The 13,061-nt window shown below is 41.2% G+C and overlaps 1 protein-coding gene across 2 annotated transcripts in view; it reads left to right on the top strand.

Moving 5' to 3' along the window:
- The window catches only part of LOC311059614 (semaphorin-4B-like), an 88,037-nt gene extending 76,217 nt beyond the window's left edge, over positions 1-11,820 (top strand). Inside the window, exons 13-18 of one of the 2 annotated variants that reach the window (XR_014602179.1) lie at positions 2,238-2,395; positions 3,245-3,333; positions 3,462-3,639; positions 4,036-4,302; positions 4,764-7,884; positions 8,339-11,820. Coding sequence is in view for 1 of the 2 variants with exons in the window: in XM_084077618.1 (XP_083933744.1) it covers positions 2,238-2,395; positions 3,245-3,333; positions 3,462-3,639; positions 4,036-4,302; positions 4,764-5,106 (1,035 nt within the window). In the remaining variant the exon portion in view is untranslated. Of the gene's footprint in view, positions 1-2,237; positions 2,396-3,244; positions 3,334-3,461; positions 3,640-4,035; positions 4,303-4,763; positions 7,997-8,338 lie in introns of those variants that run through there. The other variant, XM_084077618.1, reaches the window with a different exon arrangement.
- Positions 11,821-13,061: the final 1,241 nt, after the last annotated feature.

The raw sequence follows: 13,061 nt of genomic DNA, 5'->3' as shown, positions 1-13,061 counted from the left end.
ACAGGTCCCATCGCAACACATTGTGATCTTGTAGATCTGCTATATTCCAACAGCCGAAGTATAAATCTGTCATGAGTGGTTAAAAGACTGTTCATTATGGGAGTCATAAGTATGATATTTCATATGTGTACGCACAGCATCATTCATAGTGCTATGATCTACCTATACATACATTACTTCATAGTTATTCATTTCTAAGGTTATGGAAATGGGGAGGAAATAGATCATTTATTAAAGTGGGAAATGGTTCCAGATGTGCTCTGTCCTCTAGGGAACATTCAATCAAATGCAGTGGTGGAAAGTAACTAATTACCTTTAATCAAGTACTGTACTTACAGTAGTACAAATTTGAGGTACTTTTACTTTACCGGAGTATCCATTTTTAATACCTTTTACTAATACTCCACTGCATCTCAGAGGCAGCTATTGTACTTTTTAATCCATTTAAATTATTTGAATATTTTACAAGTTGTAAAACAGATTATTATTACAAAACACTGTGGCTATCACTGTGGCTATTTTCGAAAAAGTTTTACATTTTGGCAAATTGTAGTATTTTTATTTTGATACTGTAATTATATTTTCATGTACTTACAATACTTTTGTAGTTTTACCTAAGTATCATTTATAATACAGGCTTTTTACTTGTAACAGAGTATTTCTACATTGGGCCTTAATCTCTAAGGCTAAGTTGGTCGTAAATAACATAAATAAAGTGACTAAGGAGGGTGTATTTTCTCTAAGCAAAAACCAACGTTTAGGGACACACACTGAAAAAGGGTGATATACCTGGATCTGTGGGCAGTGCATATCACAGCTTTCATACAGTATCCTCATCAAGGTATGACCGCTTCATGTGATGTGGTCAAATTAATATTATAAATTAATAGCGCAATTGGCATGAAAGCCCAATTGCAAAAATTGCAAACACGCAGAGGGAACTAAATAATTTGTCTCTAAATACGTCAACTGAAAAGAAATAAAAATCGTTTTAATTTGCTATCATGTCTATAATATGCATTCAAGCAATAGATTGTTGACATATTCTTTCTTTCTTTTTTATGTGTTGACAAAATTGGGCACATTAATATTTTATTTGAGGTCTGGCACTGTTGTAGTTGATTTTTCATGAAGAATAAGGCATTGTAATGACATACGCAAGCTTTGGTTCCATGTAAGTCAGCCTCGGAGCAGACTTGAGAAAGAGCGGACCTCCCGCAAAATTCACCAACAATTAAAGATTAGTTAATCAGACTACTAATGTGGGAAGTTCCTTTACCTTCAAAATATGAGCGTAAACAGCTTAGTGAATCGGGCCCATTGTTATTGCCCCTATTAATTAAAATAAATAAATAAAACTATCTGAGTGCTTTTTCCACCACTGTCATTTACCAAAGTGGGTAACAGTTCCAGTCGTCCTCTGTTCTCTAGGGAGAATTTCATCAGATGTTTCCTGGAAGTTCTATCATCGTCTGGAGGCCAGTTTATGAAATTCCACCACGGCTGCCTCTCTCTCTCTCTCTCTCTCTCTCTCTCTCTCTCTCTCTCTCTCTCTCTCTCTCTCTCTCTCTCTCTCTCTCTCTCTCTCTCTCTCTCTCTCTCTCTCTCTCTCTCTCTCTCTCTCTCTCTTACATAAGCAGAACCTCACCGGGCCAAAAACAATCATACTGCATTCTTATCTACCGTTATGTAATACACAACCGCAACTTAATCTGTTGTTTATGTAACGCTCAATGACTCACAGCAGCTAGCAGATGACAGTTTGTATTAGTTAGTTAGTTTTTATTTTAATTAGAGTTTAGCATGATTTCTTTTTATCAGTAGGTTTGGTAGTTGTTTTTTTTGTCTGTATACATTTTTCTATTAACACATGTTTTACAATAGATCCCCCAATATTTGAGAACATTTCATAAAAAATAAAAGAAACTCCCTAAATGTTAATTACTACCTAAAAATCTGCAGGTACTAGTAACCAATTGCAACCAATAAGATGATGACTGGCACCTGTCTAGAACCAGTGATTCTCAACATTCTTTTCTAGATTAGGGCCCGGAAAATATTGAAAGTGTTCGCGACCCACCCATCTGACCACTTTTTAAGTGGTCGGATGATTCTGTAATATCACAGGAGGAGAGACGCCCTGCCAAATACCATGCAATTATCATTGCAATAAATGTTTTATCTTGACCAAAATGTCTTGACTGAAATGTGTGTGTGTGTGTGTGTGTGTGGTGCAGGGCTTGCTGTTCGTATCGTCCCACTCTGGTCTGGTGGAGGTGCCTGTAGCTAACTGTTCTAACTATCTGAGCTGTGGGGAGTGTGTGCTGTCCAGAGACCCTTACTGCGCCTGGACAGGGAGGCTGTGCCGGGACGTCAGAATGGCTCCGCCTGACAGGTGAGTGAGGGAGCTTACAGAGTGTGTAGAACAGGGGTTGGCAATAGTTAACCCCCGGGGACGCATCTGTGTCATTTTAAGATTTCTCTGGCTATTAAAAAATACATATCTAAAATATTTTTCTAAATCCTAACAGTATGTTGCTATATCAGTATTGTTCCAACTTTTTCATGTCAAGGACCCCCAAAATTATATGTATTTGACCGCGGACCCCCATCTCAAAATATTTTGTTCCAGGGACCCCCCAGAAGCACAGATCGGAGTTAAAAATATTCACTTTAAAATGTATATTATATACTGTATATTCAAAGATTTGCACACATTTGCACAAAAATTATGAAGTACATTATTCTTGCAATGCACGGACCTGAACCAACCAACTAACCAATAATTTTACACCTAAACAGTACACTTAAGAATGTTCTTGAAAACATTTGAGGCGAGAAGTAGGCAAACCACAACATTTGATCAACACTTCCTACTAGAATTTTGGGAGCCGACCATGATGCACTGGATGCACCAGGCATAATCTCATAGACTACTTCCTGTACCATAAGCAGTTCAATCCTTCTTAAATAGGTTTAATCGTTTCATTACACTTTGTATACATTCTTTAACATCTTTGTCAAGTAGACGTGTAATAAGCAGAATAATGAACAGCAAGCCGTCGTTATTGATACATAAAAGGGTTCATGACATAAACCCCTTCAGGGTGATAAAGCTAATCACCCTGTTGGGGTTTATTTCTCAATAATGACTGGCTCAGTGTTCATTATCCCTTGCATGTTGAATGTTCCTTTTATTACAGGTGTTAAACCCGCCTTTGTATTTTTTTTTTTTTTGTTTCAGCCACTGGCAGCAGGATGTAGAAGAAGCCGACACTTCAGCTATATGTAACAGAACCTTTCCCAGCTCAAGATGGAGACCCAAACCCTCCCGTGAGTCAGATCAGACCATTCACTTTTGAACAGATACTTTTTTGGTAACTTAAACATCCCACTTACACATAAGTAAACATTCCCCTCTTTTTTTCGTAACTCATCATAGTTGTGTTTTTTTCCTGCAGCTCTGTCTCATTGCCAGCTCATCACCATCCCAGCCAACACCTTCAGAGTCCTGCCCTGCAAGCTGCGCTCCAACCTGGCAACCAGGAGGTGGCACTACAGGGACAACACCAGCCAGTTCCTGTACGCCACCGCCGAGGGAAACCTCGTTGTTGTAGCGCCACCGCAGTCTGACACAAGGTTATTATAGTTCAGAATGTTGATTAGTAACTAGCGGGTTTGATAGTTTAGTTTTTATTTAGCAAAAATGCTTACGTAAGTTTTAATTTCATTTGTATTAGTTTTAGTGTTAGTGTTAGTGTTAGTTTTAGTTTTTAGTTGGAAGTTAATGCAAGATTGATTTATTATACAACCGATATACTAGGCTCATGTGGAATAAATTGACAAAGATTAAAAATGAAGTACTTTTTCTCTATTATTTTAGTTAGTTTTACAAACAAAGTTTCAGGTAGATATAGTTGTTTTGTAAAGCCTCTTTTATTTTTATTTCAGTTGACTAAAATGCTGTTTTAGTTTCAATTCTAGTTTGAGTCATTTGCTTAGTGTTACTTAACTATGACAACCCTGGTCCGACAGGCTGGACACATACGAATGCTGGTCGGAGGAGGAGGGCTTCCGCCAGATTCTGGCCAATTACTGCGTGAGGGCGGAGCCCCGGCAGGAGAGCACCACTCTAACTGGACACTCGCGGACGCCGCATGTGGAGCGGGAGGAGCCTATCATCCTGCCCGGCGAGTCGCGTTCCACGCAGATCCACACCAAGACCTACTGGAATGAGCTGATCGTGGTGTGTGCCCTCCTGGCCTTCTCGCTGGTTGTGTTCTCGCTGTTCGTTGTCTACAGGTCTGCTACTGTTCTTTAAAATCACACCTTTCTGTTTGCCGATGCCTTATATTTAGATTTTTTAATTATTCTTCTGCACTATTATTATCTTTTTATAATGCCTTTTTATTTCAACTTCTCTTGCTTCCTTCCTTTTTTACTGAATTGAAATGTGCTTTTAAAATGTGTTTCTTTTGCTTAATGTTTTATGTAAAGCACATTGAATTGCCTTGTTGTTGAAAACATGCCATGCAATTTATACCAGGATTTCCCAAACGTTTTCAGCTCGAGAAGAAAAGATACAAAAAATATTTTGAAACATGTTAGAAATTGATTTGTTTTGTGGGGGGATTTTTTAAAATGTTTTTTTTAAATGTTTAAAAAGGGGATATTTACTCGTGACCCACTAACACGGGTCCATGACCCAAAAATGGTTCCCCAACCCTTTGTTTGAGAATCTTAAACATAAACTTACCTTGCAGGAACCGGGACCGCATGAAGTCCATGCTGAAGCAGGGCGAATGTCCCAGCATGCAACAGAAGAAGCCGCGGCTTGCCGTGGGGGGGAAGCCCGCCGAGAGCCTGCCCCTCAACGGGAACACCGTTCCTGTGTCCACCTCGGACCACAAGGGCTACCAGACGCTCAACGACAACTATATCTGCAGCACGCCCACGCACGAGTCCTCGCCCGACAACAGCAAGAGCTTCTCCGAGTCGTCGGAGCGGCGGCCGCTCAACCTGAAGGAGAGTCACGTGGAATACTCCCCCACCTGCCCGCGGCCGCGCGTCAGGCTGGGCTCCGAGATCAAAGACTCCATCGTATGAACGACGCGTGTTAACGACGTTAACCACTTAAACCCTATGGACTTTGTTGACAGGGGGGACCCCTTCTCAGGGGTCTGTACTCGGCCCCCCTCCTTTTTTTCTTTCCCTCTACACCAAATCTCTTCGCCGATCTGCTATTTTTGCCGAATGTTCGCCTGTTCTTTTTGCCGAATATTCGCCCAGAATAGGGACACGCTAGGGTTCATGTGGTTAAAAAAATGCTAACACCGAATCTGTACCGGGGACACGGAACGTAGAGGAGAGGAGGCCCTGCCCCTCTACATCACAGCACATCTCTTTAGTTTGTCATCATCTTTTAGTTGTGTGATCAGTGCACGGAGGAGGACATTTTCTGGAACCATTTCTGCTCCAAAGCCAGTGGTGTGTGTGTGTGGTCGTTTGGTGTGGGGGCGGGAGAAGTTGTGTTTGCATGGAAAAGGAAGCAAGAACGGCGATGTGGCTCTTCCCAGCATCACTGAGGCAATAGCAGATGAAGTCACAACACAACTTGTCCTTCTCATAACCACTAACTTTCTGTGTGTGTGTGCGCGTGAGTGCGTGTGTGAGTGTGAAGTCTGACAATGTCTACTATTGTTCAGCATACCACTAGAACAACGCAACATCATATGCTAATCACTGAGACACAAAACCATCATGATATGCTGACAGTGGGATGGAGTCAGAAGCACATTGTGATTGTATGAGCATGGTGGTCAGATCAAGCCACCCAGGCGAAAAAAAGCACATATTGGATAGATGGAGCTCTCACCATCCTGTGGGAGTGAAAAGGACCGTCACTAGAACCTAGCCGATGCCAGATTCTTGGATCCGATCCCGATTTGGGAGAGTCCTAGACCACCGATTACCAATGTTTTGACCGATATTTTTTTATTTATTTAGCCACTTAAGCCCTATTCAAAGATTTACAAAAATGTTGATGCACCAGGTTGAAAGTGGTCAAAAATAATCAGCATTATAATTGGCGATACCAAGTCAAATAATCGCAGATATATCGGTCTAGCTCTACCCGTCACTTGAAAACAGGTCGGAGTAGTAAAACCTGCTCAAAGAACAGTGTTCTGAAGCATCAGGACTATGGTATTTATCTCCTGAATGCACGCTGCTGATACAAGTCGGACCCAGACGTCTGTTAACTGTGCCGTGGACTTAGGGCCGGAAATAAAGGATGGTTTGTTTGCAGAGCGCACCTCCACTCATCTGAAACCAGCCACGTTCTTCAGCATTGAACTGTAGAGGCAATAAGACCATTTGTCATCATGGAATTGAAATGACTGCGGTACCGTCTCTTCAAAGCAAGAATTAGCCAAGGACACAACGTTGCGTTAACAGTGAAACTGAAAAGACATCTTCCTTTAAACAGGATCTTTGGAGGATATGGGAGACGTACAGACAAGCCAAGACACGACGGAATGCCCACATCTGTTATCACACCAAAAGCATTATGCACACTGTGCCAAAAATATCTTTGATTGTCTTACTCTTATCTGACTGAAATAGTGCCATTTCCTCACAACCACTTCAAGCCTCGCCTTCTGTTAGCACTGATCACTGTCACCATCAGCACATGTTTGGAGTTGGATCAGAACCGGCTTTCACAAAACCATCTTCATAACAGTCGCTCTTCCATACTTATGGAAATGTGTGGCAAGGATGGACATACTGTATCTCTAGTAATCTCATCTGAGGCCTTGTTCAGACTGTAGGTAAATCCAACTAGTTTCTCAAATCTGATCTTTACCTTATGACTGACTGTCCACACTGTTATCAGACATTGTTGACCTGTCTGCGTTGGTTGCTATGGTAAGTTACCACAGCAACCAATGTAACAGCGTACGTGTCACTCGATGAAAATAGCAGACCTACAATCTCACAATGTGTTTTGCGTTACAACTCTTAACACAATGTGATGCATCGTGAGCTTGTAGATCAGCTATTGTCCGCATTTGACACTGTCAACAAAGTCTAAATCTGGCATCAATGTTCAAGTGTCCAGACTGAGACATCAGATTTGAATCGCATTTCAAACCACCTAGGAAGGTGGTTCAAATCGGATCAGCAGAAATCATTTTCAATGTGGTTTTCTGGATTGGTAAAAGAAAAAAATATTTGCGTGGCCAATCTGGACATAGCCTAAGATGTTTTTAGTTTTTTTCCCTAAACCCAATCCAGTTCAGATAGAAAGGCATTTCATTCATCTCTTTAGCCTAGACTGCTGAAACCTTATGCAGGGGTAGGGGTATAAAATAATACCTTAACACAGTTATTCCTAGTTCTGTTTCATGCATACATAAATACATGCATACATACATTCAGCGAAATCATTCAAATTGCCAGGCCATGACAGTAATGCGAAAGCACAAGTGATGATCAGGGGTGTTGAATATATTCAGGTTTGCACATTTCAATAAAATTAACAAGAAGAAACACGACTACTGAGAAGCAGAGGGTTTGACTGATCAAGAAAAGAAAAAAAGATTAAGGTCAAATCAATTCTTATGACAGGGACCATTGCAGCCAATGTAATACTATTGCAACCACATCGCTCAGATTTTGTAGATACTTAAAACGCAGACTTTCCAAAGATGTAGGAAACTGTATTCATAGTATTCTGTAAGGGGGCGTGTTCACAGACGTTTTTTTTTAGTTAAGCAGTGCTTTGGATATCATGTCCAGAGCGCATCGTACTAAACACACGGAACGTTTATTGACGCCCCGCAACGCTCAAACCGATCAACTGTGGTGGTAAATGACAGGGTTGTCAGACACAGCCAGGAGGATCAAGCGTGACATTCAGTGGCGTGCACAGACATTTTGAGGGGCAGGTGCTCAAGTAAATTATACTTTTTTTTGTTTACTTAGTCTGCTCTTTTTTCCCTCTACACCTATACCTCTTTGCCAAAAATAGCCGATCTACAAGCCCACAACGCCTCGCAGCACGAGGCGTTGTGGGCTTGTAGATCTGCTATTTTTGGCTAAAGTTCTCCTCAGAAAAGGGATGCTAGGTTTCGAGTGGTTATGGTAAAAAGAAAAATCGTATCACATAAAGATTTGGCTGACCCCCTGTTGTAACTCTGAGGACCCCCTAGGGGTCCCGGTCCCCCTGTTGAAGACCCTGCTGTAAACTGAAAAAAAAAAACTTTTTTTATTTATTTTTGAAAAGGGCACTTCTGGTCAAGAGGGCAAAGGGCAGGTGCTCTAGCACCACCTAGAGTCTATCTGTGCACGTCCCTGGTGACATTGATAAGCGGCGCTCCTCTCCAAAAGTTGAACTATTTGTGCTTGAAGCGCCCAGAACGTTCTTGCCAGAAACGCTGGACCCTGAGAGCGCTGAAAGGCGTTGCTCGGTGTGGAGAAGAGGAGCGCTCCAGCGTGTCTTTACCATAGAAATGCATGGCAGCTAAAAAAAAACACTTTCTGTGGACACGGCCCCAAATTCTGATATAACTCACATTTCCAGCGCCATAAAGACAACATGGCAGCATTAATGTTGTGGAATGTATCACCAGTTTAGGGTATTGATCAGGTTAGATCAATATATATTCCAGAGTCCAAAAAAAATCAATATTTTGCTACAGTATATCAAACACTGAGGAGATGACATAACGCTGTGTGTCTGCTACAATTTTGACAAAGTAATTGCACAGAAAGCATACTGCGCAACAGTGGTCAGTGTTTATTTGTGTGTGTGTGTGTGTGTATATATGTGTAGTTAATATCGTGTGTTTTTAAGGGACCTTGTGCAAGACGTCTTGTAGAAATAGTTTTGAAACTAGAGAGTGCACACTGCTGATTCTTATGATTATTATTTTTCGTAGTGCTTTATTGCGTACAACACCATACATTACTCCTGTTGCACAAAACATTGCACACTATGTTCTTAAAGGAACATTCACCCATTTTCAACCTTATCTTCATGTTTGGTCCTCTCTAATGCTAAATATTGTGGCTTTTCTGTCTACTCAGTCTGTGTCTCAGAGGAGGGCTGTGGACAGTTCAGAAACCTGTCTACCAGTGACATCGTCGGTAGGCAGGTATGGTCATTTCAAACAAGATTTCAAACTTTTCATTTTTTTTATTAGTGCAAGAACAATGGCTTATATTTTAGCATGCTAACTTTCCAGGAAGGTTTCTCAACTGTCCAGAGCCCACCAATGAGACATGGAGTGAGTTGTTGGAAATGGTGCCATCTTATAATGGACATTAGTGAGGACCAATTATATGAAGATCAGGTTGAAGATTGGTGAAGTGCACCTTTATTGTCCTGGTTGCTATTTATCAAGCATTTCAAAGTAGTGCCACCCAGTGAATAACGTGTTGACGACAGGCAACAGACTTTTACCACACAAGCATTTGCTATTCAAATAGATGTGAAACTGTACCTAGCTGTACCAGAGCACTGGTTCTCAAAGTGGGGTCCAGAGACCCCCAGGGGTCCTTGAGGGGGTTCCAGGGGGTTTAAACAGAGTTGTTCGGCTTGACAAATCCTCTCTTATGGAGGTCCCTAACACAAAATCATTTGAAATGGGGGGTCTGCGGCGAAATATATAAATTTGGGGGTCCTTGACATGAAAACAGTTTGAGAACCATTATTGTCAGGCAACCTAGCTAAGAGAAGGGGAAACTTGGATTACCAGTAGAAATGTTGTCGTTCGCACGGGGGACCTGGATTCAAATCCCGGGAAGGACATACAGTAACAGTTCAGAGATTGTGGCTTTAGACAGGATTTATACTTCATCATACGATGGTGTGGCACACCGAAATGGCAGATCTACAATGCATCACAGTGCATGTGATTTTGTTGTGTGTGTGTGTGTGTGACTTTTTTATAATTGTTTGCCTATAATGACATGCCCAAAATAGGGACGCCAGGGTTAATGTGTTTGATGCCACTTAACACACCTATTCTGAGATGCTTGATAGATGAGGGCCATAACACATTTTCACAATGCCTTTTTAGGTGTCATTTTTGCCTTTTGCCGTGCGCCACATTGTTCGCTCACACGCCAGTGACCTCACCAGTGGTGGAAAGTACTCAAAAGTACTCAACCCCAGTACTTCAGTCAAAGTATAGATACTCCTGGTCAAATATTACTCGACCACAAATGAAAGTTTCTCTGTCATAGTGCTGGAGCACTTGCTTTAAAAATGTATACTTAAGTATTCAAACACGGATGCTTGTAAAAAATACTTAAGTAAAACAAAGTGCATATTATTTTCACTTAAAAAGAATAGGGCTTAAGTGGTTAATTCATAATGTATTTTTGTAAGCTTTAGTCCCGGGGGTCCTTTCTTAGAAATGTAGTGAAGTCAAAAGTACAGCATTTGTATTTGGAATGTAGTGGAGTGAAAGTCATAAGCTTCCATTCATTACTGTCCACTACTGGAGCTGAGTCACCAGCGGGGGGCAGTGTGGTAGAAGGCTTGATTGTAGCTCTCCATTGGGGCGACACCAGAATGGGTGCGACTTTGCCTGCCAACAAAGAGCTTAAAATGCTGCTCCAAAATAGTGGCTCATTTCTTAAAAGCGCTTGTGTCAGAAGTTCTAATGGCCTTCAGAACAGACAGTAGTTAGCAGATAAGTCAACTTTTTACCGGCTAGTCTTATTTTAAAAACGCTGAAGCTACAACTCTTTGTATTCCAAATGAGTTCTTAGATGAATATTGGACTAAAGGTTAAATTACATTTATCTAAGACTTTAATCAAAGACGCATCTGATAAAGACAAAACAATAAAGCTTTGTGTGCTGCTATTACATACTTGGGCAGTTCCCACAGCAATGCATAATACTGTACTGTAACATGAATGTAGCCAAGTCAGTTACAATAAAGATATACTGTATATCACATTTGTTGCTGAACATCTGCAAGGACATTTGGATATAGCCTATAACAGCTGTCTATTTTCGTACAAATGCAAAACCAAGAACCGTGTTGCAGCAGCATTTTAGAGGACTTGACTTTCCAGCACTCATGCTACAAGTAGGCCTAAACAACCAATTTGGGTGCAGTCGGAAATACTCTCTGAGAGTGCTCTCTGGTCATTTCGAAATTCAGAGCGCTAATACGCTCTCGGAGAACCCGATGTGCACACTCCGACCACTCCCAACTGAAAGCCAGGTTGACCTGAGAAGTCATTGCAAAATGCGATGGCTGCAGCTTGTTAGGTACTCTTGTCTAGACAGTAGGCCTATTCAACATGCATCTACATAACAAAACGTTAATAATGCTGTTTATACATGAATTTAATTAATTTTCAAACATGAACATTTCAACGAGCATATATTCTGACCATTCGTAAATGAACTTAATTCAGAGCGCTCTGACGTAAAAACCAGAGCACTCTGAGCAGATTCCCAGGGTGTATTTCCGAAAGCGCCTGATTTGACTGCGCTGTGCACAGCACAGCTCTAAAATGTTTCTCATCAGACAAGAGACAGTGTTAGCGTTGTCTCCGCATCATCCTCATCACACTAAAACACCATGAGTTTAGTTGACTGAACAACTATTACTAATGTGGTCTTGTATGCCTGCATGAAAATGTTTCTTTTTTTTATCAATCGTTTGTGTACAAAAATGTCGTGAACTGTATTTTTTTTGTATCATACATTAATATTGTGACTGTTGTTTTTATTATATTGTACATAAAAGCACTTTATTTTAATTTTTTTAATAAATGAATTACGTGTTTTCAAGCTTGCTTGTGGGTGAGTTTCATTCAGTGGTCGTCCAAATGCGTTATTTTTCAGGAAATGGAAAAAAGAACCAGTGTTCCAATGGATCTAATGTAGTTATCCCATATTAAAATTTCCTAGGTGGTGGGTGGGCGGGTGGACGTCACAAACGTAACATGCAGACCTGCGAGGCGCACCGTTGCTCCGATCCGCACCAACACTGGTCAGGGGTCTACCATCAGAATAGCCACACCACAGCCGCACCTTTGCTCCGGCCCCTGTGTTCCTATTGGCTGGGGTTTAAACAGCCATAATTCCAGTCCCCAGCATGCTAAAGGCCCCAAACTTGGTAGGTGCTCTTAGACGGCCAATAGGGACATGATGTAGTTGCTTAAGCCTCGCCCCCTCTGTGTTCCTATAGACGGGTTTCCTGTTAGTAAACATGAGAGGAATATGACCGCGCAGAGGAGGGGGAAGCCTATGGGTGCGTTTGGAAATTACGCACCGGAGCACACTCGCCTATTAGTTTGTATTGGCCAGTGCGCTCACTGCCGCTCAGGGCTGTATTTTCGAACGCGCCTTTCACCCGGGCATGCGCAGATTGCGCATTCTGCTCTGTGATGACGTCGCGCGGAAATCCGTCTATTGGCTGGGCTTTAAACAGTCATAACTCCAGTTCCCAGTATGCTAAATGCTTCAAACTTGGTTGGTGGTCCCACAGACTCCCAATTTCATAAAAAAAATGCCACTTCCTACCTCCGGTTTGTCGGATTGCCTAGAAAATTGACCCACACACTCTCTGAGCGGTGTTGAGTTCAAAGGTGCAACCCGGAAGTGGATCTGTTCACTTACCTGGAAGTGGTCGTCAGTGGTGGAAAAAGTACTACGATTTTTTACTTAAGTAAAATACCAATACTGCGATGTAGAAATACTCTGTTAAAAGTAAAAGTCTGGAATTCAAAATGTAGGCCAACTAAAGTAAAAGTAAAAAAAAGTATTGGTATCTAAATGTAGCCTACTTAAAGTACCAAAAGTAGAAAGTACTCATTATGCCGAATGTCCCATTTCCCTTAAGTGTTAATATAGGATATAACAATACTTGGTAATATAAATTCGGTTTAAAGGACAACTTTGTTTTTTTATAACCAAGGTTTATGTTTTAGCTTGTTAAAGTAAATAAAAGATGAGTGTTAAAGCTCAAGAAAAGAATTTGCGTTTTTTTTTTATTTTTATTTGTTTACTGCTTTCCATAGTTTTAGCAA

Source organism: Gymnoscopelus microlampas (genome assembly GCF_963454915.1).
Source record: "Gymnoscopelus microlampas genome assembly, chromosome: 1".
In the NCBI taxonomy this organism is placed as follows: domain Eukaryota; kingdom Metazoa; phylum Chordata; class Actinopteri; order Myctophiformes; family Myctophidae; genus Gymnoscopelus; species Gymnoscopelus microlampas.
Note: the sequence above shows the minus strand (reverse complement) of the source record. Positions and strands in the feature narration are given on the sequence as shown.